The sequence below is a fragment of the Sphaeramia orbicularis genome, chromosome 1 (genome assembly GCF_902148855.1).
Source record: "Sphaeramia orbicularis chromosome 1, fSphaOr1.1, whole genome shotgun sequence".
Lineage (NCBI taxonomy): Eukaryota > Metazoa > Chordata > Actinopteri > Kurtiformes > Apogonidae > Sphaeramia > Sphaeramia orbicularis.
Window position 1 is genome coordinate 23,778,952 of NC_043957.1, and position 27,580 is coordinate 23,806,531.

The 27,580-nt window shown below is 36.7% G+C and overlaps 1 protein-coding gene across 1 annotated transcript; it reads right to left on the minus strand.

Moving 5' to 3' along the window:
- Positions 1–778: 778 nt before the first annotated feature.
- Positions 779–27,434, minus strand: LOC115417139 (PDZ and LIM domain protein 3). Its single transcript, XM_030131149.1, has 8 exons — positions 27,264–27,434; positions 17,121–17,272; positions 14,581–14,665; positions 13,372–13,559; positions 7,697–7,824; positions 4,094–4,205; positions 2,249–2,773; positions 779–1,207 (listed from the first exon to the last, which is right to left on the minus strand). The coding sequence occupies exons 1-7, from the start codon at positions 27,354–27,356 to the stop codon at positions 2,584–2,586; spliced, it is 948 nt and encodes a 315-aa protein (XP_029987009.1). The 5' UTR covers positions 27,357–27,434; the 3' UTR covers positions 779–1,207; positions 2,249–2,583.
- Positions 27,435–27,580: the final 146 nt, after the last annotated feature.

A 27,580-nucleotide genomic window follows, 5' to 3' on the forward strand; every position in this document is an offset into this window, starting at 1 on the left:
TGTATCAGAGGATTTCTCACATTTTTTGTAGCCCACAAAACATGTCCTCTGTTGTTGTTTGGCTCCTACGTACTAAGGTGTGCTGATAAAAGCTTATGTTGCCCCACAGCCACTGCGCTTGTCTTGGGAATGTTGTCTGGTAGTCCCGAAACCTTGGACAAGACAATCCAAGCTCTTTTCATGGGTCATTCCCTGCCTATCTTCAAGAAGCTCTTCAGAGAGCACCTCCTGTCCTAGGACTTTCAAACATTCCATTTTAAATGTATTATGTTTATTCTGTTGTTTTACTGTTGTTTTTTTTAATTGCACAGGTGTTTTTATGGTTTTTTAATCTATTCTTATATTTTAGTCTATCATTTTGCTTTTTTATTCTTCTGTACGACACTGTTTTAATTATACAGCTGTTTTATGTCTTTAATCTATTCTTGTATTTTTCTTTTATTTTTCGGTTTTCCCCTGTAAGTCGTTCTGGAAAAAAGCATCTCCCAAATACATAAATGTAATTGTAAATGTATTCACACTGAAGGAGTTGGGCTATGAATAAGGTGGTCAGTTTGTTTGTGATTACGTTCAGGCCATAGATTTTTACCCATAGATTTTCTGGGTCAGATGGTAACACTTCAAGGATTAAAAAAAAAAAAAGTTTAACCCCCAACAGTCTAATGCTAGGCATATAGTGATTCAGACAAAGATGTTCATTTTACATTAAATCTATAGTGGAGTTTTTGCAATGCACTGGTCATCTATTTCAGGGTATCTGCAAGTTTGAGGAAGCCAATTTTTTTTTTTTTTTTTTTTTTTTTTTATTTAAGACATTTTTCAAGGCGTCTGTGAACATGTGGTATGTGGCTACAATATACAACTTGAATTCATGCACAAAATGATTCTTTCATTATGTTTTGGTGCCCCTGAATACTATAAAATAAACTTAGAGACTCTATTGAGGAGAATCTAAACTTTCTAAGAAGGTATCGTGAGCCTATATTGATGAATGTTTTGTTGTAGAAACTAATGTATTTATTTCAAAATGGTGGGATTTGGAGAGGTTAATGGTTTAGATCAGTAGATGTTTTGGGTTGTCTTAATATGCAAACCAATTTATGGCATCAAAAAAAGGTAAAACATAAGAAATTGTTGGAAACTGGCTGGATGAAAGTGTATTTTATTGTCATTTATGTCAGGTTCTATTGATAATAGAGTAGTTCATCTACAGCACAGGTGTCAAACAATGTGGCCCGGGGGCCAAATCTGGCCCACCAAAAGGTCCAGTCCGGCCCTTGGGATGAATTTGTGAAATGCAAAAATTACACTAAGATATTAACAGTCCTTTTTGTTCAGGTTCCACATTCAGACCAATTCAATCTCAAGTGGGCAGGACCAGTAAAATACTATCATAATAACATATAAATAATGACAACTCCAAATGTTTCTCTTTGTAAGGGTAAATATTTTCATGTATTGGAGGTGGCTGTGGCTCAGGTGGTAGAGCGGGTCATCCAATAACCAAAGGGTTGGCGGTTCAAATCCCGCTCTGTCCTAATCAGTCTGTTGTATCCTTGGGCAAGACACCTCACCCTCCCTGCCTCCAGTGCCACCCACACTGGTGTATGAATGTTTGGTGGTGGTCGGAGGGGCCACAGGCACAAATTGGCAGCCATGCTTCTGTCAGTCTGCCCCAGGGCAGATGTAGATTACCACCATCAGAGTGTGAATGTGAGAGCGAATGAATAATGGGTCAATGATGTAAAGCACTTTGGGTGTCTGGGAAAGCACTATATAAATCCAATCCATTATTAATACACTAAAACAAAGTATAATTTTGCAAAAAATGTGAATAACCTGAATAAATATGAACAACCTGAAATGTCTTAAGAGATGTAAGTGGAATTTTAACAATATTCTGCCTGTTATTAAATGTTTTGTGTATTTGTAGATCCACTGTGATCTGTAAGTTATAATGTACATGTGTAAATGATAAACTGAGGCATAATATTGTTAAAATTACACTCATTTTTTCAGTTTGTTCATGTTATTCACATCTTTTGAAAGAATAATTGGTAGATGTTAACCTTTTCATGATGTAAATTAACTTTTTTCGCTCTAAAACATAGAGAAAAGTTTGGAGTTGATGTTATATATATATTATTATGTTATTATTTTACTGGTTCAGCTCACTGCAGATCAAATTTAGCTGAATCTGGCCCCTGAACTAAAATGAGTTTGACACCCCCCCCCCCCCCCCCCCAACCTATAGCATGTTCATTCATGTTCCTAAATACACTAGAAGTGATGTATGGATCCAATCATCATTCTGTTATATGTACGGAGGAAAGGGTTTATTTTTACTGAATATTTACTGCACACAAACATCAAAGTTCAGGCCAACCCTTAAATCACACATGATGGATACAGATGGGTTTCAAATGAATGGAAAAGCTCCATTATCTGAACACCAAATGAGGGAATATCTTTGAGAAGAAAGTCGATGTAAGTTTTTTCTTTTATTTATCTCCTGTCTGTCTTATGTTTGTGTTGTATGTGTGCATCCTTGTGCTTGTGTTCATTAAAGGAAGATTTCTGTATCTATGCAGATGGATAAGTTGTGATGAGGTCGTGTCCCTCTGGTGGTCTCATCCTGGCACGAGCGTGGGCCTCACAGTAAAGCTGTCCCTCCACGAAGAAATAACCCTTCTGTTTGAGGTTGATGTCACAGTCGGAGCACACGAAGCAGCCGGGGTGGCGGTATTTGTCGCGTGCTTTTACCACTGTCCCGCTGTAGCAACAAACAGCAAAGACAGGGAGATGAGTGGATATGTACGGAGAGGTGAGTCATCGAAATAAACACAAAATCAACAGTAAACGCAAACTGAGCGTTCAACTGTTTACACAGAGCTGCATGAAATTGATATAAATGTCATATTCCATCACTATTTCTGCATGAGTTTCTAAAGTTTAATAGCAAGTAAAATGAACCCGACTGTGTATCTTGTGCTATTTTGCAGTTTTTACATCTAACAATATCTTGATTTTTTCCGCTGTAAATAACATTTCTTTATTGTGTTGTATTAGGTATTATCATATGCAGATGTACTGGACTGTACTTAAGTAATGACTGCTGTAACCATGTGTAAGTGAATGGTTTGCGTCATTCTTATTATTATTATTTCATGTTTTGTCTTGTTTGAGATTATCCACATGTCCACAGTGTACTGGTATTGATAACTGGCTTAAGGTGTGGAAATGTATATCATGTATGGCCTGATTTTTTTTTTTTTGTTTTTTTTTTTATTTACTTTACCCTTTCTTTATTTTAAAAATTAAAACTTAATAAAGTTCAAGTCATAAAAAAAAATTATCATGTGCAGATGTTTTGTCATTGTGAGTGTTTACTGTCACCTTCAGACATCTGGCTACAGTCTTTTAATTTTTCTTGTTTTTTGTTGTTGTTGTTTTTTGTTTTTTGTTTTTTGTTTTTTTACCCGTAAAACAACTCTATTGCCTAATCAAAATTCTCTAGTTTAGTCAATAAATCTCATCTTGTCTCATTATATCTTCTTATTTTTCATTTTGTCTTATTGCATTGATATTTCACATTATTAGAGCTGTACATCACTGGAAAAAAAAAATGAAATTGCAATTTTTTTTGTAATTTATATCACACTATTATAAAATACAGGAATTTTACGACTTGAATAGCTGTATTTATTAAAAAATTATTATTATTATTATTATTATTATTATTATTGTTATTATTATGTTTGTAGATTGTGCATCCTCAGAGAAAATAAAAATAATAAGGCTTTCTTGAGCTTTTATGCAGTACAACTGATTTTAGTGCAAATAATACAAAGGCAAGTGAGCACCGTAACTGTAACAAGTTACATTGTGGGGTAATATATTAATTCAAATTACGAAATTAACACTTTGCCCCACATTGCATTTTACATAACTACTTAACTTACTGTTTATTCAGGTTGTACTAGGGCAGAAAAATACTCTCTGACCGTGCTGTACTGCTTTGTTTTGTTGGTACATGTTCAGTTATGGAGACTCTCAATGTGAACCACAGATGACATATTCTATTTTTACTTACACAATCCCATTCCCACACTTGTCACAGACAGGCAGTTTCTGCAGGTTTCCTGTGGGTGGGGTCGGTTTGGTTGTCGGTGCTTTAACTGACCTGGTTACAATAGGGCGAGTGCCTGCCAATATGAAAGACAACGAACACTCAGTGGAGACATTAGTCATAAATAAGCAGAGCACATTCATAAAAACAAACCACTCAGAGATATAACAGCACTCAACACTTCTTGAATCCTAGATTACACTTCATTATGTCCTATTGTTGAGATTATCAGGAGGCACTCAATTAATAAAGGAAGCAAGGAGGAGTGGTTTTTTTTGTTTTGTTTTTGTGTTTTATAACATGTAATAGTAACGAAAGGAAATGCAGGAGTAGGCGGATTATTATAACTATAACAATATCTAGGTTAGAGGTAATACTAGTGTACTGCACAAATCCACTTCTGTTTTGCAGGAGCCTTTCTTTTATTGTTGTAGCTACAGTGAACACACATTACAAGGAAAAAGCAGAAAATAAAGTTATTAGACTGTTAAGGTTGATGGTTTAATCCCTGTTTGCTTTGATATGTGATACGAAATAAATTCTGATATAAGTAAAAAGAGAAAAAAAAATTAAGGCATTCTCTATGGTTATTAAGTTGTACCCTTATGAGAGAAAACATAGAAATTTTCTGTGATTATTAATGGGATTCAATGTAGCACTGATATTCCAGACTCTTAACACTAGGAGGAAGTCATGTACCAAAACAAACATAGGACCAAAACCCCCAACAAATCCATCCTATGTATCCACACAGGCTATATCAGTCACTGAATAAAGTATGAAGCTCATTGTTTCCACACATCTGGATTATGGTATCATCAAGTTTTCTTCTTTAAACTAAAACTCACAGATGCTTATTTTGTCAGGAGCCCAAAATAACACTTTGTCTTAAAATCTTCACATGGTGCATCAGCTGATAGTTTACATTATAGCTCTGTTTGCTTAGTTCTGTTTTTAGACACAAAACAGCCACAGTAAAACCACAAATTACCGTTGTTTTTTTGTACAATTTGTGTTGTCAGTAGCCAAACTAAAGATCTGCTTGCAGTCAAACAAGCTCAGAACTGTCACAGTTTAGTCTGAACCATGTTTATATTTATGTTTATGTTTACGCATTTGGCAGACGCTTTTTTCCAAAGCGACTTACAGGGGAAAACCAATTAAATCACTCAATCAATCAAATTTTATTTATATAGTGCCAGATCACAAAAAAGTTATCTCTTGACATTTTATATATAGAGTTGGTCAAAACCAGACTCTAAGTCAATTTAAAGAAACCCAACAGAATCCTCCTGGAGCAAACACTTGTGACTGGTGACAGTGGCGAGGAAAAACTTCCCTTTAACAGCAGAAACCTCGAGCAGACCCAGACTCCTGGAGGATGGCCGTCTGCCTTGACCAGTTGGGGTTAAAGAGAGAGAGTAGAGAAGGGGAAAAAGAGAGAGCGATAGAGATAGAGACTGGGGGAGAGGGGGAGAAGGGGGGAGTAGGGGGAGACACATGGAGGCGGTTGAGGATAAGTGAGTGGTGATGATGAGGGCAGGGAAGAGGCCGGACCACCGCAGCAGGTCCAGAGATAATCGTGAAAGAATCTGTGGTTATCCTGGGAAAAACCTTATTAGAATATTTAAAATGGAATGTTTGAAAGTGCTAGGACAGGAGGTGCTCTCGGAAGAGCTGGGTCTTCAGGAGCTTCTTGAAGATAGGCAGGGATGACTCTGTTCTTGTAGCACTTGGTAGAGCGTTCCACCAACGTGGAACGACCCATGAAAAGAGCCTGGATTGTCTTGTACAAGGTCTGGGGACCACCACACTACGTTCCCCAGACGAGCGGAGTGGTCGTGGGGCGACATAAGCTTTTATTAGTGCACCTAAGTAGACAGGAGCAGACCCACTGAGAATTTTGTAGGCTAGGATTAAAGATTTGAATTTGATGCGGGCAGCTATGGGTAGCCAGTGTAACTCAATGAGTAAGGGGGTGACATGTGCCCTTTTAGGCTGATTGAAGACCAGACGCGCTGCTGCATTCTGGACCATCTGTAGTGGTTTGACAACACAAGCTGGGAGGCCCGTTAGAAGAGCATTGCAGTAGTCAAGACGGGAGATAACCATAGTCTGCACCAGGAGCTGGGTGGCCTGTTCGGTTAGGTATGGCCTGATCTTTTTTAGGTTGAACAGAGTGAAACGGCATGATCGAGTGACAGAGGCAACATGATCCGTGAAGGTCAACTGATTATCAATCATGACTCCCAAGTTATGTACTACACTGGTAGGAGCCAGAGGTATGGAGTCAATAGTGATGGAGATGTCCAGCTGTATGGTTGGCTTAGCTAGGAAGACCAGCAGTTCAGTTTTGGACAGGTTCAGCTGAAGGTGATGGGCTTTCATCCATGCAGATATGTCAGAGAGACAATCTGAGATCCGCACTGAGACTGTGGAGTCATCAGGTGGGAATGACAGATAGAGCTGGGTATCATCAGCATAGCAATGATAGAACCATGAACCATGGAACAACAAACAGCAACTTAGCAAAAATAATAATATCCCATGTAACTGAGAGACAGTGTGGTCATCAGAGAGTACAGTGTTATGTGTTAACAGAAAATTAAGTGTTAAATTCATGATTTTATTTTGTTTAAAAATGATTTCTAGTTTGTGCTTTAAAAATGAGATATTACCTCATGTACCTTTTAAAAAAGAATATCCATTTTATTTAAGAGTTTTTTATGTAAAGGTCATAAAACAGTCATGACGAGGATTCTGGGAAGAGCACGTGAAGAGGCAGACCAGTTACGAACTCTTTGTTTGAAGAAAAAACAGGACTCTGCATTCAGTTCATGGCGCTAACGTTGTCACGGTGGTTTTTGGATTATTACATTGGAGTTTGTCAGAGATCGAGAGAAAATAAATCTTCATAAAAATATCAGTATCAAACATGGCCATTTACTAAACCAATGCAGCTACATCCCTAAATATTTATCTATTTTATCTAACCTTTATTTAACCAGGTAAGTTAGTTGAGAACTGATTCTCATTTACAACAATGACCTGGCCAAGAGGCAGCATACAAACAGGATAACAACTTAATACCTTTATAAACCTAAGAATCAAACTCACTTGTGTAGAAGAAACACTGACATTCAGCATCAAACTCCATTCTTTACATTTAGAAAAGAATGAAAACAACAGTGATTCTCACTAAATCACTTTCTTTGCCTCTAAAAGTTGTTTCTTAATGGTTCTCGTCTCATCTGGTCACTTTCCGATGCTCAGTCCATATTTACACGACTTATAACACAGAAATGGTTAGAGTTATCAATATAGTTACTATTGAGCGCTGATAGGAAGTCATATATGGACTTTCATTTGGTTGAGTTCTCCTCCAGTGAAAGTACCACCCACTTCTATTGGAAGATTGATCTCCTGCATCAACACCACAGGACTCTAACATAGCTTAGGCAGAACCAGACAACCTCACAAATTGAAGTTATTATTGATTCTTGATAGAACATGTTGGTGAGATACAGGGACATTGGTCCTATGTGATGTGAAAGTGGGGGAACTCACCGTCGCTGTCGACAAACTCCTGCAGGGCTTTGAATGATCCAGACTGTCGAGGCTCCTGCTGCTCCTCCTGGTCTTTCTGTAACATCCGGTACACATCAGAGTCCTCGATGCAAGTTAACGCCCTGGGGCTAAAGGACACACACAAAACACACATTTTCTGACTGTGACACAGTGTTTCTCCGATGTACGACAGGCCATTTGACTGTGATGAATAAACATGTTGCTTCTTTCTCCCACACATTCATTAGAACCTCCGCTTCACGCTAATGGAAGAAATGATGTATTGTTGTTTGCGGTCAGTGAAGGCAGCAGATCATCTGGAAATGACAGAGCTACAACATGAGGCAGCTGTAAAAGAAGTAAAAGAGGGACTGGAACCACAAACAGGATCAGTGGTTTTAGTTGTACACTGTTTTTATTCTCATCACACTAGCCACTTTAATTTAAATCAGTACTGAACTTCCATCCTGTTTTTGTCATTCTTTTTACATTATTTTTCTTGGTATAAAAGCTGGAAGAACTTATTACAGTGAGACCAGACAATATGAATCCCTTAATATATCCATCATTGATGTGTTGATGTATTTATTTTCAAATATGAATGTCAAAAAAAGAAGAAAAATAAATAAACAAACCAAACACTTAAACATAAGACAAATAGTCAGAAAAGAGTCAAAAGAAGTATAACTTATAAACTCCTACCCCTTCTCCTTAAATAATTAATGACAATTATAAGCTTCCTAGTCTAAACATATCTATACTCTGATGCCTGATGATCATCAAATCACAAATAACACAACAAAAATAAATATTTACATTAATTCAAGCTCAGTCAACATGTCAAATGCATCAGTACCACATAGGGGTCATATAATCTGTATTCAAGATTCAATATTCACTTTATTGTCCTACAAAGTGTGGAAATTAGGGGTTCTTTCTCACTCAAACTGAAGTAAAAGACATTCAACACTCAGAAGAAAGAGGACATGGAGAGACAAATGACAAAAAAAAACAAAAAAACAGGGAGGATATAGTTAATTTACTCAGAAAACTACATTAAAACGTAACGTGCTGTGCGCTGTTAATACCCCTCGGCCAAAGATTAGATTAGATTGTCTTTGTGTAAAACTTATTACATATTTATATATGAAAGCACTCAGATAGTATAACTGCACAAGGCACAAGGACATTAGACCTTGAAAAAAATAGGTTAAGGTCACCTGTTTTCAATAGGCTTCTGCTCCATGCCAAAACGCATCCACAGTATAAATTTGGAGCAGATACAGTATCTCAATGCATTCTTCACATAATGCAGTTATGTTGTTGAATGGACAGACAGATGGACAGAAGACAAAATGATTACAATAGCCCTTCGGCCAGAAGTTGGCCGAGGGATTAAAACCATACAATAATACAAAGGTACATTAAGGGTAGTGGTGCCACTGGCTCTGTTCTCTCCTGTCTGTTATTGGGTCAGCGTCACCCTCTGATCATCACACCATGCAGTGGAGATAACTAGGAGGACGTGACGTGAATTCAGCCTTTGTTTGCTTCTGAGCATCACCTTTCCTGTTATTACTTTTACAATTCAAAGTACTAGTTTTGTTGTTTCCATACTGATATAATGGATAAGGGAATCTCCCCCTCTGCAAACACCAAACAAAAATGCTAAGAAATGTTTGTACAAATATAATGGAGAATACATCAATCTCAAGATATGTATTACATGTGCTAACTTTGTTATAGTCTCCATAATGTACATGTTGACATATAGAGAAATGGAACCATTGCTCTTCATTACAAATTGACTTTTAATCATTTTGTTTTACAAACTGGAAACAGAAAAAAGCTGCACTAGTATATTGAAGTAGATTAAGAACTGAAAACTAATTAAACAGGACTTTGACATTTCATTTTATTGAATTTTCAGGGTTATTTTTCCTATTAATCACTCACTTCTCTTTATGATACTTGCAACATATTCCAAAAAAGTTGAGTGATGCATCTATGACTTTATAATATTGCCATTTTTACACATTTCTTTCCATTTTTCCTACAGACAAGTCTTTAGGAGTACAAGGGTACAGGGTCTTTGTTGTGTTTTAGCCCATAAAGACCCAAACATCCATCTGCTGATCTAAACTGTTTAATACCTATTGATCCTTTAATTCTATCAATACATACAGGGTGGGGAAGCAAAATTTACAATATTTTGAGGCAGGGATTGAAAGACAGTGTATGACCAATTAGTTTATTGAAAGTCATGAGAATTTATTTGTCACAAGAAAATTTACATAATAGAAAATGTTTCTATTCTATGTGTCCTCCTTCTTTCTCAATAACTGCCTTCACACGCTTCCTGAAACTTGTGCAAGTGTTCCTCAAATATTCGGGTGACAACTTCTCCCATTCTTCTTTAATAGTATCTTCCAGACTTTCTGGTAATAGTTTTGCTCATAGTCATTCTCTTCTTTACATTATAAACAGTCTTTATGGACACTCCAACTATTTTTGAAATCTCCTTTGGTGTGACGAGTGCATTCAGCAAATCACACACTCTTAGACGTTTGCTTTCCTGATTACTCATATGGGCAAAAGTTTCTGAAAAGGTATGGATAATAGTGTTAGGTATGATTATGACATCAATATATGTTTGGTTTCAAAACAATTGACGTAGTGCCTGCTGAGAAAAAACAGCTAAATGTTCATTGTAAATTTTGCTTCCCCACCCTGTATAAATAATTGTTGTAAAATGCAGTTTGTTACCTTTTCATGGTCATCAGATATGGCCCATTTTGACATTCAGAGGCTCTGTTGTTACCATGGAAACACCATCAGCTTCTACAACTTTGATTCACCAGTAAAACCCATGGAGTTGGATCAATGACAGTGGATGGAGATGCTTGGTTTATGTTCAGTTATTCATATATTTTATTAGTTTTCTTTGTTTTTGATGTAATAACCCTCCATTTTAATCTGAGCTTTTATATTAACTTCTACATGATCAGTGAATTAAATAGAGGAAATACCTGATTTTCACTCAAAAATGCTAAATACTGAGGATAATATCGCAATAAATGGTGATAAATCGTTTAAGAAAGGTAAAAAATAGAGAAAAAAAATCATTTGGGAACTGCCAAAGTAGCACTGGGTCTTTATGGGTTAAGATTCATTCTCTACTGGGGACAAGTGGGGTCTGCATCAGGCCACCATAGGACCCAGACCTTCATCTTTTTCTGTGGTGCTTTTGTAATGTCTGTAGAATGCAGTTTTACACCATCTTGTTGAAATACACATGGTGAAAATTTTCATCTTGAAGGAAGCATGTGTTGTGTGATAGAGTTTTTGTATCACTAGGGGGGGGGATTTGTAGTAGTTACCTTTCAGCACCTGCTCTATGATGCATGTTCCAAGGAGTTAAATATGTGACTGACATCAGACTCTGATCAGAATCTGAAGATGAACCAGACTTGAACTATTTAAATCCAGGTTACAGACTCACCTGTTCTCAGCTGCATTTGAATAGAGTCTTTGTTCATCAGTTCAGATCTGTTTCTTTTAAGCTTAAAGTTTTATCTTTTATCTATTTATCTGTTTTTTTTTCTCATGTCTGTACTTTTCATTGCTTCCCTGCTGTAATGCTTTGAATGTTTTAAGTAAAGCACTTTGAATTGTCTTGTACATGAAATGTGCTATAGAAATAAACCTGCTTGGCCTTGACATGAACAGTGAACTCTGGAAAAGAGGCTTCACTTTATCGTAACAGCATAAAACACTTACTGAATTAACATTTATTGTTTTGGACTAAGTGGAGAGAGCTGCCGAATGAATGTGGATGTTTAAGTTCCGACATTTTCTTCACATGATTGAAACCTCGACAGATTTAATGATGTACCACAGAAGTGACAATGACTTTTGCCCTGTGCACCGACTAACCCCCAACTACTAACTGATTACTTGACTGTTTGTTCATTTTCATTGTGTTTTTTTTTTTTTTTTTTTTTTTTATCAATTCAACAATTTCTGTCAAGCCCTGCGAGGCCACTTTGTTGTGATATTGGGCTCTATAGATAAAACTGAATTGAACTGATCTATGACAGACCTATTGGACTTGTTGTTAACAGTCTGTATGGTCCTTTTCTTCTTTGCTCCAGAGCACAAAGCCTAGTTATTAATTCATCTGAACACAGTCCACATTTCCACTGAACAACAGTCCATGATGCATCCAAAGGAAACTCAACTCCTACATGACATTCTGAAGACACAGAAAGATCCATTAGCAACAGATGGCTTCACTTTAACAATGTGAAGGTCCTTGGCTCCTGCATCCAGTAGCAGTTTCACACAACAACACACCTATATACAAAAATATATATGTTTTCTTAGTGCAGTCTTGTGTTAAAACCTGTTTTTTTCAAACCATGTTCAATGGCCCTGACCAAGGCGCAAGGCTTATTGTAAATGCTGTATATTCCTTTTATACTTTTTATATGGCTTACTTTAGTCCTTACTTTTAACACTACCATCCATATGCTGCTGTAACACTACACAATTCCCTGAAGTGGGACTACTAAAGGATTATACCGATATGCTGTGTTTTTTTGTTTGTTTATTTATTTTTTAGAAATGATCTTCCTCAAAGATTAAATGTACAAAATATTATATACTTTAATAAGATGAATTGGAAAACAAAAGACAAAAGTGCTGTTTGGCGGATGTTTTTAATGCATACGGTAAAGTGTTATTACACATATTTATTATTTTTTGTACATTTTTACAATACATTTATAAATGTTCCAGTAGAAAAAACCTGTAAAATGAATGTAGTGAAATGTAGACAGTGTTTGAAGTAGCTCTGACCCAAGACTGTATCTTGGAAACAACAGCCAACCAGCATTTTTAACTTAATTTTTATTTATAAGTGTTTTAAACTTAGAAAAGTTTCATGACTTTTATTCTGGAGGTATTTAACAGTGTAATCTAATTACATCTTAAAGCAGCAGCTGTGGAATCTATGGCCAGAAGGTGGCGCCAGAGGAAAGTCAATTTAGAGTTGAAATGAGCTGCTGTTCAACAGAAATTATCTAACATTAGACTTTTAGTCATTAATCTCCCTGTGATTTTTGTCTATTCTCTGTCTAATGTAGATTTATTTTGTCAACATTGTTATTATTAGTGTCTTTGGTGCCTTAAGTTGACAGAATGGCAACGATTCATGAGAATTTAGATAGTTTTGGTGTGCTGTCATAATCAGACTGTACATGGAGCTGCTGAAGATCAAAAGAGGAAACGCCAAATTTGTTCTGTTTGTTTGTTTGTTTGGTTGGTTGGTTGGTTGCTTGCTTGCTTGCTTGTTTGCTTGTTTGTTTTTACAGATGCATTAGGAACTAGATGCTCTTTTTGTCTGTGATGTGCAGAAAAACATATTCATCTGACAGCTTCATGACTTCTAACAGCCACCAAATAGTGTTAAGTTTGACAGTGTAACAAATGATCATCGTCAGACCAAGAAACATGTAAGCTTTACTAAAGCAAATCAGTATATTTAAAATTGATGCACTGTTATAGAAAGAAACAACAAAAAATAGCCTTTGACATAAAAACAGGTTTCTTTCTTTTGGAACAAGCTGCTGTCTGTGTTACAGATGCAGCAGTAGGTGGATGAGTGTCATTACCTGGCATTCCGTGGGTGGACCAGGCCTCGGATCTGTCCCTCCATGGCGTCTTGGATGTTCCCTGAGGAGTAGAGGCCTATGGGAGTGTTGTAGGACGTGCTGACCACCTGACGCTTGTCATCGATGTTCGCAGCTGCAACAAATGGCTGAGCTTTACGGTTGTGAGCAGCGCCAATGGGTTTATACTCCTGAAAGAAAAAGTAGGGAGCAAGGGCGGTTAAAGATAATAATGAGACAAATATATTAATACAGATGAGGAAAATACTGTAAGTAATGGATTTAGAGAAAAGGGTCTGTTCACTTGACTTGTGTCTAACTTTGTATCAGGGTTTTCTTTTGTGTGAATGTGATGAAATGTTTGCTTTGCAAACTTAATTCCACCTCATTGAGGCAGAATCCTGTAACTGTGTGTTGTTTTTGCTGCTGTGTATCTTGGCCAGGATTCCCTTGTAAAAAAGGTTCTTAATCTCAATGGGAGATTTCCTGGTTAAATAAAGGTTACATTTTGAAAAAAATTAGAATTATACATGAGAATATTTCTGTGCACTTATGTTTATTTTTTTTCCTTATCATATTGATAATATTTGTCTAGTATATATTTTGTGCAAATTGCGATACTTATTGTGTTCTAAAAGAGTGTTTTAATATGTTTATTTCATATATATATACATATATATGTATATATATGTGTGTGTGTGTGTGTGTGTGTGTGTGTGTGTGTGTGTGTGTGTGTGTGTGTGTGTATATATATATATATAAAAGTAGTTTCCCTGGGATTATTAAAGTATTTTGATTCTGATACTCATTCTGAGTCATAAAGAAACATGGTGTATTAAAATTTATGGTAACTACAATAAATTTTCTCAATAAACATATAGATTTAACTGTATTTTGCATCCTTTTGGGGCCCACATTACCTCAATGTTTAGAGGTCAGCATGCAGTTCCCATTTCAAAAATAATAGAACATGCCCTGCTTAGTGTCCATATGATTTCTTTCCTCTCCAGTATTTTTTTTCTTTCTTTTCCAGTGCAAAGACACTTAGTGATTGTGTAAAATCCTTATAATTTGGGGAGGACCTTGAGGTAGCATATAAATTAAAATCTGACACTGAAAAATAATGTAGAAATGATTAATATTCCAATAATAGAATAGAAGACATGCTGATGGGCCACTGTGGTCCAATCATTTTTATTTCCATTCACTCACCTGTTGCTCTGCCTCCAGGTTAAGTTTATATGGGTGAGCTTTGCCGTCCACCGTAACACGTGGTGACCACAGAGCTGCTTCATTCCTGGGAATGAAACACAGATCCTGGTCAGAAGGTCAGTGCAGCATGATGGATGGAGTGGCGGCTGAACTCTGCCTCTGCCTGTGAACACCATCTATAATCCCAAACTATAAACTATTAAACATCAAGGTGAAGCTTAAACTTCTGCGTACACATCAGCCTTTTCCCATCAGGCCACTGGACTCCATTAAACTATTTGAAGAATGTGTAAACACTGAAAAACTGAGAAAATTAAACCAAATTTATAAACCCTTCAGAGTTCACTGTAAATGTACCGCAGATATTCCTGTCCCACAATGCAACACACAAAGGAAAAGTAACACTGGGCTCAAAACTGGAAAAAGGACCAAATAAAATGCAGATGTGACAGAACAGATAAGCTCCAGGAAGATAAGAAACTATTAAACCTGCTGAATTTGAATAGATTTTCCTGTCTGGTGTGTATCTCATTGTCTGTGAGATTAAAACAGTAAAAACTCAGATATGGGGTGAATTATTCTGTAAACACACAAAACTGTCACACCTTTATATCATTTATTACCCCACCCCCTGAAGGGGAGGCATGGGGAATTGTGTTTGGTTCGGTTTCTTTCTTTCTTTGTTTCTTTGTTTGTTACCACTCTAGCAGCAAAACTATTGGTTGAATTCATACCAGATTGGGTTTATAGATTGCCAGTGACCCAGTATAGATCTGATTACATTTTGGGAACAAATATTTTATTAATTTTTCAAATCTTTTTTTTCTCCTATTTACTTGTAATGGGTGAAATTTCCAATGTTTTTAAAACATCAATTTTGTTTCAATTTACTTCACACTTGGCACATACATAGAGGTAATTGATATGCTGACATCAGCACATGACACAGACATGATGATATCAGCTGGATCGATGCCACAATAAGCTACAATACATGTGAGGGGTGGGGTTTGTTGTGCCTGGAACCACTTATTTAATAAATTGTGTCCAATTTAAGTAGAAAAAAAATCTAATCATAAGAAAAGGTTTCACTGTCATTGAATTTCCACTTCATTTTCCTTTGGTATTTTTTTTTTTTTTTTTTTTTACAAATTTTCATTGCTTTACACTTGACATTCTTAGTTAATTATATTTAAATGTTTACTAAAACATGTTTGAGTTTTGTTTCTATTATTTTCTAATTTCTAAAATATTTGAAATGAACTAATTAAAACATGTAAACTTATTTTAATCAGCTCAGTGACAATCTACCTACAGTTGTGGCCTAAAGTTTTGGCAGTGACACAAGCTGACTCTTTGCATAAATACATGCTACTAAAATTCTTAAACTTAAAAAGTTTCGAGTTGTTCTTCAATGTACATCAGAAATAAGTGGGAGAAAAAACAAGCAGCAAAGCTTGAAAATTTAAAAATAAAATATGTGTCACTGCCAAAACAATTGGCCACATCTGTGGAGCTCTAGAAAAGAAAGTAGACAAGTAGTACTTGGCAAAGCAAAATGAATAGTTGTTAGATAAATTAGTAAATACGACTGAATCTAAGTGTTTTTCATCATACAATTGATTACCTTTTTATAATACACTCAGAATTATTCAGTGTTGCTGCCACTATTATTCAAGTACCCTGTGATGACATTTGACAGCATATATTTTTAATGTGATTTATCAGAATTTTTTTGTATTATTCATGTACATGTAATGTATATGTACAGTATATAACATTATTCATTCGCTCACACATTCACACTCTGGTGGTGTTAAACTACATTTGTATCCACAGCTGCTCTGGGGCACGCTGACAGAAGCGTGGGTGCCAATTCACGCTAAACTGACCACCACCGGACATGGGCATTCGTACACCAGTGTGAGTGATACTGGAGGCAAGGTGTGTGAAGTGGCTTGTCCAAGGACACAACGGCACATGACTAGGATGGAGCGGGATTCAAACCACCAACCCTCCTGAGCCAAGGCTCACATAGAAATGGATTTTTACTTCTGTCTGTCCCGGTCCCTCTTGACTCTCAGCCATCCCATATCTAATTTAGTACAAGAAGTGGCAATTTTTAGGCAATTTAATGTTTTTATGGCAGCGCTGACAGCTTTATTTCATTTTATTTGTTACATGTTATTTGCCTTATAGCTGTGTATTTATTTATAAAATCCACTGTTGTTATAATCTCTCCTCCCATCTGTTCCTGTTGACATTTTTTCTGACCCAGTCATATGATAAATAGTGAAACTGCTTCCCATCCCACAGGACTCCCACAGCATTTTCAATAAAAAAAAGAAAAGAAAAGAAAATTGCCATCCTGTAGTTACTGTTGATAGTGAAATGAGGACACAGCCATTATTCAGGTTTGGATGTGATCCTACTATTGAACACAATAAACTTAATGTAGAATCTAATACAGCATCACTGTGGTCTTCATACTATGTTACATGACTGCATTTCAACATGGTGCAGCTGTTGGTGCTTCTAACCTTTCAACAGTGAGGCAGAGCCTGTTGGTGGACTCCTTGATCTTGTTTTGAGCTTCGCAGTGCAGCATGTCTGAGGCGGGGACACCCTCGATGGCCAAGATGATGTCTCCAGCACACAAGTTTGCGACTGACGCCTTACTGCCTGGAGTGATCTGGAGGAGACCCAAAGAATGAAGAGGTAAGGGGACAGGTATAGTGGAGTAAGCAAATCAGATATGAGCAAAAATATAAGTAATACAAGTCTGAGTTTGAGTCAAGGATGATCTGGTCTCTTAATGGAAACAAGAAGATGGAGTTGGAGAAGAAAGATAGATGAACTGGGAGCATAATGAACACACCGAGTACTTCAACTAACAGTGTGATAATAAATGGCATCAGGTAGTTTTCAGCTACTTAATAAATGTTGACACATATAGTTGTATTTCATAATATCACTGTTATGAAATACAAATATGTACATGTCAAAGTTTATGAAATGTATAAGCTAGCTAACAGACCCTATAATATGGATTTGAGTGACTATAATTAAATACAAATTCATGTTAACATCAGGTAATATGGTTACACAGATTACCTTAATTAACCATCAGGGATCCATCAGGCCATTTGTGCACATCTGTCTCATTTTTTCCTTTTTGATTTGGTGATCATTATCTGTGTTAACGTGTGTGACATGAATTTATTTTTGGACCTACTGTATCACACAATATATTTTGACAATTTGAATCTAATGTCTGTTAATCTTACAGGTTTATTATATGCTACAAAAAATTTTTGCACCCTCTGGAGACCCTTCAGCCCAAAAGTGTACTTGCAAAACACTGCAATAAAATCATCCTATATGAATATTGTTTTCTGCTTAAGCCATTTTAGTTGTGCTCAACACTACCAATATATTTTCTATACTTTTCCAGGATTTTAACTCTATAAATGTCAATTACAAACAAAATAAAGTCAGTTAAATCAAATTAAAATCTAACTAAATTAGAGGGATGTAGAGGGGTTATGCACAGGTAAGCCTCATGACAGAATCATCTACAGGGTTTGGGTTAGGGTTAGGGTTAGGGTTAGGGTTAGGGTTAGGGTTAGGGTTAGGGTTAGGGTTAGGGTTAGGCTTGGCCTGTCCTTAGTGACATTTTCAGGCCTAAACAAGTTGAATTAATTTTGAAAGGCAGGAACAGCTACCATGGGTAAAGAAATGAAACTGACATGGTGGCCAAAGTGTTAATGCTGTAACCTGGCAATTTTGTGGGAAACAAAATGGATGCCCATTGTCCTCTCCCATGACCTTTGATTGGATTTAAATCCTGCCGCTACTTCGCACAAACCAGTTTTAACTTGGATTGCGCAATTTGCCCCTGCTTACTCATGCATGAAAACCTGGGTCTGTAAATATGGACAAATATCCACTAATCCCCTACCTACCAACGTCCATAAAAATAATTCCAAAAATTATCAAATGCAGAACTGGGGGTAATTTTTCAAAATGTATAGTTTTTTTATACACCCTGTAGTAGCCTGTGGAATATGGATTCATCTAAATGAGTTATAGAAAAATTTGCTCTGTTCAGTTGCCACGAAGGTGGAAATCAACAAGAGAGACCAAATCCTTTTTGTGGTAGGCTGTAAACATATTATTTCACCTGTAAAGTTGACCATTTTAACATGAGAGTCTATAAAAATGGAGTCCCTTTTGATGCCAGCCTCCCAGTGGATGCTGAAGTTACTGCACATTTGTACACTTTGGCACAGGCTTCACTTCTCAGCCCTAGAATTTAACACTTGTTTGAGATAAGACCTTCAGAAAGTGCTCTTTAGGCTAGACCAAAACAAATTTCAAGCTAAAATATATATATCCTACTTAGATGCATTATCACAGTCTGCTACATCAGAATGCTGTAGATCTATTACATTTACTTATCCAGTTTTTCATAATTAAGCTGCTTCCTGTTAGAATGGATCCCAGACTGATGGGTTTTAACGGAGCCAGCTGGAAACACACCATCTGTCTCTATTAATCTAACCATCAGTAACTACAGATGGAACAGCCTCGTGTAGCATTTTGTCCTGTTCTCCATCAAATGCACTTCATCTGTTATTATTCAACTGCAAAGCCTCTTGTTCCCCTGCAGGGATCACAGCTTTGTCTCACCTGGCCAAAATACTGTACTCCTGCAGAACATGAAACACAGATTCCACTAAGAACAACCCCATATGTATTCACTCAGACTCATAACATCAAACACTGGCCTGAATCTGCATTTTTATCATGACACACACACTTTGTAAAACACAAACTGTTCTCCATGATGAGGAAGCAGGACGTTCTCCTTAAAGAACTGTACTGCCCTGGTTGGTATGCACACATGTAAACTGTCTAACCCTTGTCATGGAGATAAAATAAACATGCACTGCTTCCCACTAAGCGACAGCATCCAGATGGAATATGTCCTATGTTGGCCAGGAAGTGATCGAGATTATTAGGAAAGTAAAGAAAGGCAGCGGGGTCACACGGAATACCTCGGGAGGCAGCTTCAAAACGAACCGAGCATTCCCACTTCCACGACACAGGGCATGACCTATGATCAGCCATATTGCATTTCGGGGCTGAGCTGCCGCAGGACGTTATATTAAAACTTGGATTAGGTCATGTGCCTATAAATAAACCCTGAATGAATATGCTGAGGGGATGGGGTTGTGTCATGCTGCCAAACAGGGAGCAGTAATTTACAGCATATCTTGGACAGCTACTGTCTCACTATATATTTTACTGCTCTGCTGACATTTTATTAGATTCTTTTGATTCCAAGCAATAGTCCTGATGTTGAACATTTGCCTTTGTTTACGTCAAAACACCTCCCCAGCCTTTCTTTCTCTCTGTTTTGTGTCTTATTTGCTTCCTTCTGACATCTTTCTCATCTTTTTTTTTTAATAGTTTTTACCTTTTTCATCCCTTCTTGTAAATGCAATATGTCCTTGGATATACATAGCTTTAGCACATTTGTCATCCGCACTTTGTTGTGATTCGTCAGTTGAAGATGGGACATAAGACATACTGGAGGTAATGGAGTATTTCTAATGCACATCTGTTATTACTTAATCACCAGTTTAAAGACAAACCAGTTTAAAGACACTTAAACAAGTTTAAAGAAACTCAAAACGGTGTAAAGGATTAAAATGGTTATAATGTAATGCAGAGCAGCAAGGATCACATCTCATATTATCCAAATACAGACAAGGATATTAAAAATAGCAAACACATGAGCTTTAGAAACAATACAGGAGAATATTATCAAGTAAATACCTCACATGACTAACCCTTAAAGACCTTAACAGCCACCAGACCCAAAGGCACTGATCTGTCATGTTTAATAACTTCTGAACCATAAACTATAATAACAACATTCAGAGGTTCCATAGGGAACGTGGAAACACCGTCATCTTCTGTAACACTGATTCACCAGTAAAAAATAAGAAGTTTTATAAATTACACTGGTGGTAGACTCTTGGTTTATGTTATTTAATGACATATCTTGCTGAAAAGTAACTTTTAATTCAGTTTTCTCTGTTCTAATATAATAACCTTTGAATTTACACTAAGTTTTTTCAAACATCTACATTATCAGTGAATTAAACATAGGAAAACGCCTGATTTTCACTGAGAAATGCAAAGTGCAAAGAAGTATTCAGTTCATTCACAAGTCCCACAAAAATAGTTATAGGTCTTCAGATGAAGGTTTTAAGAGGGTTAAGATGCTTTTTTGGCCTCTGTTTGATTCTGGTAAAAGCGGCTAGACAACCATATTCAGAGCCGCACAATATGCAGTACTTGACAAAGAAGACAAAAGGGAAAATGAGTTTGTACTGCCTTCATCTTAATGGAGTCTTCCAGATTTTCTTTTCTTTCTTTCTCTTTTTTTTTTTTTTTTACATTAGTTTATTTTAATTTGTGATCCATGAAACCTGAACCATGAACCTCATTCAGCTGCCATAATATCAGCACACACCTGTTTCAATGAAGCTTCGGCAAAGCCACGCCTGCATGTTCAACACCAAGTGGCAGACAAACTTAGTAACAACTAAGGAGTCAGATTATCCTCTTAGAAACTGGCAGAAAACAGAGCTAACAGGATGGTGAATATTAGCCAATGTTCATTACGTGGGCATAAACAAGATGTCATATGAATGCTCCTGTTGCTCCTGAATGTGTCAATAGGTAGACAACAATCTTCAGAAACCATTAACACCTAGTTTGCTTTTTTAAGTTTAAAGGGTGATAATGTGGGCAGCAAGGTGGTGTAGTGGTGAGTACTACCACCTCACAGCAAGAAGGTCCTGGGTTTCATTCCAGCCAGCGTGGGCTTTTCTTTGTGGAGTTTGTATGTTCTCCCCAGAGCTATAGTGTGTATAATGTATAGTGTGCTCCCACCCACCATCCAAAGCAGGGGTATTAAACATGTAGCCCGGGGGCCAAATAGTTCCAGTGTGGCCCGTGGGATGAATTTGCAAAGTGCAAAAATTCCATAGTCAAGGCTGACGAACTCATTTTAGTTCAGGCTCCACATACAGACCAATATGATCTCAAGTAAAATAATAGCATAAAAACCTACAAAAAATAATGACTCCATATTTACTTCTTGGTTTGATGTGAAAAAAATAATACACCAGGCCCATAAATAATGACAACTTCAAATATTTGTCTTTGTTTTAGTGCAAAAAATAACATTAAATTATGAAAATGGTTACTTTTTCAAACTATCCCATAACAATAAAATGTGAATAACCTGAACGAATATCAACAACTTGAAATGTCTAAAGAAAATTAAGCACAATTTTAACTATTTTCTGCCTGTTACTAAGTGTTCAGGGTCTTTGTAGATCTGATCCATAATGCATGTGTATAAATGATAAGTTGAGGCATAATTTCTTTAAATTGCACTTATTTTTCTAAAGAAATTTCAGTTTTATCAAGGGCATTCACATCTTTTATGTTTGGATAGTTTATAAAAGTAAGTATTTTCTTAATTTAATGGGGTTTTTTTGCACTAAAACAAAGACAAAAATTTGGAATTGTCATTATCTATAGGAAATTATGCTATTATTTTACTGGTCAGGCCCACTTGAGATCAAATCGGGCTGAATGTGGCACCTGAAAGAAAATGAGTTTGAGACCCCTGATCCAAAGACACGCACCGATTAACTGGCCGATCTAGATGACCCACAGGTGTGAATGTCAAGGTGAATGGTTGTTCATGTCCTGTGATGAACTGGTGACATGTTCATGGTTCAAAAAATGGATGGATGGATGGATGGATGGATGGATGGATGGATGGATGGATGGATGGATGGGGACTCCACCAAGTCACCACATTCATTTAATTCACTTTAGTGCATTATCTTAAATTCTTACAACCAACGAAATCCTGACTCCACTACTTTGTGTGGATCCTCTCTAAAATATAAAATATTGTACTGCCAATTTTTGAACATCATCACCAGCACCAAAGTGTTTCATCACCAGCTGTATAATATTAAGTTTACAACACAACAAATTTAATATTTTTGTACCTTTGTAATGGGTTCATCTTTGGTCTATGTCCTACTCTTTCAAAAGAAATTCATGACAATCAGTGCAGCACTGATAGACAAACCAACAAACAAAAACATCTGATCTGGTGTTACAGATTCAAACCAACTACAAGGACATTTTTTCATGTATTTCACTCTTTTCATTCTATCGATTCCATTATTGATCAATCCATGTTGGTCTCCAAATGTCTTCAATGGAAGCTCACTGCTCCTAATGTGTGTTATGAGCCGATGTTAGGTAGTTATTGTATGTGTATTATGATGGTAAAATGCAGAGGCCGATTATAAAAAGAGTTAACCTTTAAAAGATTTTGGAGCTATGTTTGCTCCAGCATGTCATTAGTGCAAAGTTTTTTTTATGAATATATCCTTAACATGGAACAGACTGCATGTACAAAAAAAACCCCACACAATTCATGGCGCTGCTTGCAGGCACTATCTATTCTTTGTGCATTTAGCTCTGTGTTTGTAACCAGGCTTGAAATAATAATTTGTAAGTCTTTAAGTCCAAGCCAAGATAAACCACTGATAACAGAGTTAAAGAAAAAACTCTGTCATTTTCAGGGTTTTTTTTTTTTTACGCTGGACCACCAACAGACTGCAAACTTTACACAACATGTTATCCATTTCTTTTGCGATACGACCAGTAAATCATAATTGATATGTAAATGGGATACATTGGCCCTTTAAGACCGCTGCCTGCTGAAGAAAAAGATGATAATCACTTGTGTTTACTTTTCCTGAGGAGATGGAAACACGGCAGGGTCTTAAAGAGGAGGAGGATGTTCCTGACCAAAAATGGCAGTAAAGACAGACACTGGACACATTTGTGCTTGAATGAAGCCCGAGTCTCTAGCAGAGAAACAATATTCCTACAATTTATTATGCAGACAGTCAAATAAACATTCATTTTGTCTTTTTCTAAACACATGACTTCTTGTTTTCCTGCTCACATTAACTCTCTGTCTGTCCTCTGTTCGTCCACCTCCTGGCTTTCTCTCATCACTGGTTTCATGTGGACCCCAGTGGACGCTAACACAACAGGTGTGAGGTTATTGGACACAGCCAGTGGTTTGGAGACCTAACTATGTGGTAAGTCAGTAGTTACTGAGGTCTTTCCTAAATATAGATGTTCATAACCCCAACAGAGCAGGATTACCGCATCTCTTCATGTCTGATTTGTGTGACACTGGAGATTCAGCACAAATGGCTTCATAAACTAAAGAAGACACCACAGAAACAACTTGGAATGAAACTACTTTACATCAAATTAAGGTTCTTCTTACATTAGGCAGTGAAATGTTTTATGTAAATATTTGACAGAGAACTGTTTAATACCTGAACTTTGCTGCAGGTTTGTTTTTATGCAATTGTACATACAGCTTTCTTTGTATATATAAAGACATTTCTTGTATTCATCCATATTTTTGTTTTTTTCTTTTTTTTGTCTTTTTACATCTGTATACTTATTCATTTCCCCTTCCCTTCTGTCGTTTATTTTTCATATTTTTCCTTTAGCTATGGATTTTGCCTGCTATGAAATCAAAATTACGGTACTGTACATGTACTGTAGCTCAATAAAGATGTTAAACTTTATGAAACTTGTGTTTGTAACTTCAGACAAAAGATTTCTGTATTAAAATGATCAAAAATACCCAGGCCTGTGTTATATACAGTTCTTACATCACATCAGATATTCCAACAATGTTTAGATTCAGCCTGTTTCGCTATTATTTGCAGCTATTCCGTAATGTCAATATATGTCACAGCCAGCTCATACAATAAATAAAAATGTCAATACATTACCTTGGCTGTAAACACAATTTCTCCCTCAGTAATAAAAAAACTACTCAACAACATCAAGCTACCATTTATTTTACTGTTTTGATTAAGAGACATTTAATATATCTTAATATACCTAAACTACCCTATTGTACTATTAGTACAATTAAAAACAAACTGAAATTAACTGTTTATTAGAGGTTATCACACCTGTCACTGTTACCAACTGTTACCAACTGCTGAATTGTTAAAAGTGTGTAAATCCTTCACTGGTATTCCATTTTTATTACAGTCCTTCTAATAACTTCAGTTTAATAATTATGTGTGTTGCATTTAGTGTTGTCTTGTACATTGAATCAACTGAGATACAGTTTTATTGTATGTTTAATTAATACAGTAACAAAAACTTTCAAATAATCTCTTCTTTGTGACATTCTTACTGCTCAAATCCCTGTGTAACATGATGCATGTACAGTGTTTCTCCATATTCTCCATATTGTGTAGGGCTGTGTATCGGCAAGAGTCTGCCCATAAAGTATAGATTCATATATGAGTTATGATTTAATATATACTGTAATCACTGTGTACATATAAATTGGGATTTTTGTTATTTTGGGAATACTGTCATGGCCAAATTCTGTTAGTAGCAAAATGAACCCTTGTCACGAATCTTTGTATATAAACTATTAATTAAAAACCAGAGGTGTCAGGTAACGAAGTACAAATACTTCGTTACTTGACTTAAGAAGATATTTTGGTTATCTACACTTTACTGGAGTGGTTATTTTTCAGCCGACTTTTTACTTCTTCTCCTTACATTTTCACGCAATTCTCTGTACTTTCTACTCCTTACATTTTAAAAATAGCCGCATTACTCCTAATTCATTTTGGTTTGTTTTCATTCCGACTTGTCATCATTCAAATAAAAAAAAATATCCAGATAAATGGCACTATCCGGATTGAGTGAATTTGATTGTGGTTGGATGAGAAATATAAACATATGCCCCACATACACATACACCCTATTGGTTTGTATGCAATCCATCGCACCTGCATGACACAAAGCACATTACACTCCAGCAAGGACAAAACAGACATATGTAGCCTAGTATATGACAGAGACTCAAGACAACTCCAGCAAACTGTCCCAACCAAGCACCAGCGAGGAGGCTGGTAGCATCCAGGTAGACCAGTGCATCCCAAATGTTTCAACATTAACATTTTAATAACATTATAGTCATCATGACCTTTAGATAAATGTTTTTTGGGGAGGTGGGGTAGTGCACTATAGGCCTTCCCCTGTGGCGCCACCTAAGCTTTTGTCCTAATGGCATTTTTTCCACCTTACACTTACTTTTATACTTTAAGTAGTTTTGAAACCAGTACTTTTTACACTTTTACTTAAGTTGATACTTCAGCTTCTAAAGAAGTCTTTTTAAACCTTACTTTCTATACTTCTACCTGAGTACTGAATGGGAATACTTTTCACACCTCTGTTAAAGACCAGTAGTTTTTTGAGAAGTGACACAGTATCAAGAATCATAATATCATGATCCTCAAGTGTTTCGCTTTTCTCTAGTTTATCATATTCACTGTTCACACATGTATTTAGTGGCATCCAGTAGTGAAATTGGACAGGGGGTGTTGTTCGTGTGTTCATGTTCATGTTCATGCTCATGTGATGTTGGGTTTTACGAATAAAAGCTAAACCCCCCTCGCCTCACCCTCCCTTTCAGCGACCGATGAAAATGTTAAAGGCCTTTACATAACCCATGCTTCTTTTGTGCAGTCTGGACTTTCGAATTAACAGAAAACATAGGTGACAGTACTGTTACTCAATGACAAAACTGGGGGTAAAAAGGACAGGAAGTCTATTCAGAGCTGATATAACCCAATAAAAACCACTTATTTTTAGGTAATTACAAATGAAAATGCAATTATGAACATTACACTGAATTTTTGCTGTTTTTTTAACCCTACATTTTTTACATTGCACTTTTAATTCTCCTTTGGTTAGTGTTCATCTTCAGCTATGTTGCTAATCCATCACGTTGATAATGCACATGGAGTTATCTGTCGACTTCCAAATGTTTAAGATGTTCTGAAGTGCTGCATCATTATGACAGACACATCATAATGCTGCATATACTGGGCTCATCATTTTGACCACTGACAAGGCTATTCTCTTGTGTTGACACAGCTGTCACGATGACAGCCCACAAAACTTGAACATGTTCACCCAAAACATAAAAACAGGACTCAAAATCTTGAGGACACCACATTTCTGTTTGTATGTTTGTTCCAATTGTACATTTTCCATCAGACTGAAGTGATTTTCACTCTCTCAGTAAGCTTGAAGAAGTTGTTTTGGAATATTTTTGTAACCTCATCATGCTCCTAAATTCCTCTGTCTGAAATCCATTCATTGGGATGAGCATATGTAAGTGTCTGTACATGTCACAGCACAACGTAAGCTGCTATTTGTATCTAAGCCTGTTGCATTTACTGCAGCACAGGTGCAAGGCCCATATCACACTCCTTGAAAACAATGTGGAGCGCTAAAGCCAGCAGGAACTGACCACAAACAGGATAAAACCACAAATGTATGAACATGATTAATGGTCAAATCTTTAAAAAAGAAGGAACTACATGGTGAGAAATTAAGTGAAATAAAAGAACAGCGATAAGCACTGGGGTTTTCTTTGTACTAGTTTGACTTCTTTTCAGTTTTTTTTTCTTCCAGTCTTCAACACAAGCATCATCCACACTCACCCTGGAGATGGTCAGAGGCTGGTTGAAGTCCTTTCCTCCTGTCAGCCGAAACCCCCAGGGGGCTGGACCGTCCAACACAACATTGAGTGGCATGACCCTCTGATGACTCTCCCACAGACTGTAATCGGCCCACAGTCACGAACACAGTTAAAGAGCAGAGGAGTATGAAAGTGATGGAGATTTTGAACCGTGTGTGGGTGGGGGTGGGGGGGGTTGCGAGAGGGAGGAGAATGGCCAGACCCCACCCCACAAGTGTAATAATTGGTTAGATTTTGGGAAGTGGATGTCAGTCTGTTCTACCAGCACTTGTCTACCAG

Coding starts and splice junctions, on each gene's coding strand:
- LOC115417139 (XM_030131149.1), bottom strand. CDS start 27,356: ATGCCACTCAATGTTGTGTTGGACGGTCCAGCCCCCTGGGGGTTTCGG. Junction 17,273..27,263: donor AGCCTCTGACCATCTCCAGG/GTGAGTGTGGAT, acceptor GGTCTCCTCCAG/ATCACTCCAGGCAGTAAGGC. Junction 13,560..14,580: donor ACCTGGAGGCAGAGCAACAG/GTGAGTGAATGG, acceptor TTTTTCTTTCAG/GAGTATAAACCCATTGGCGC.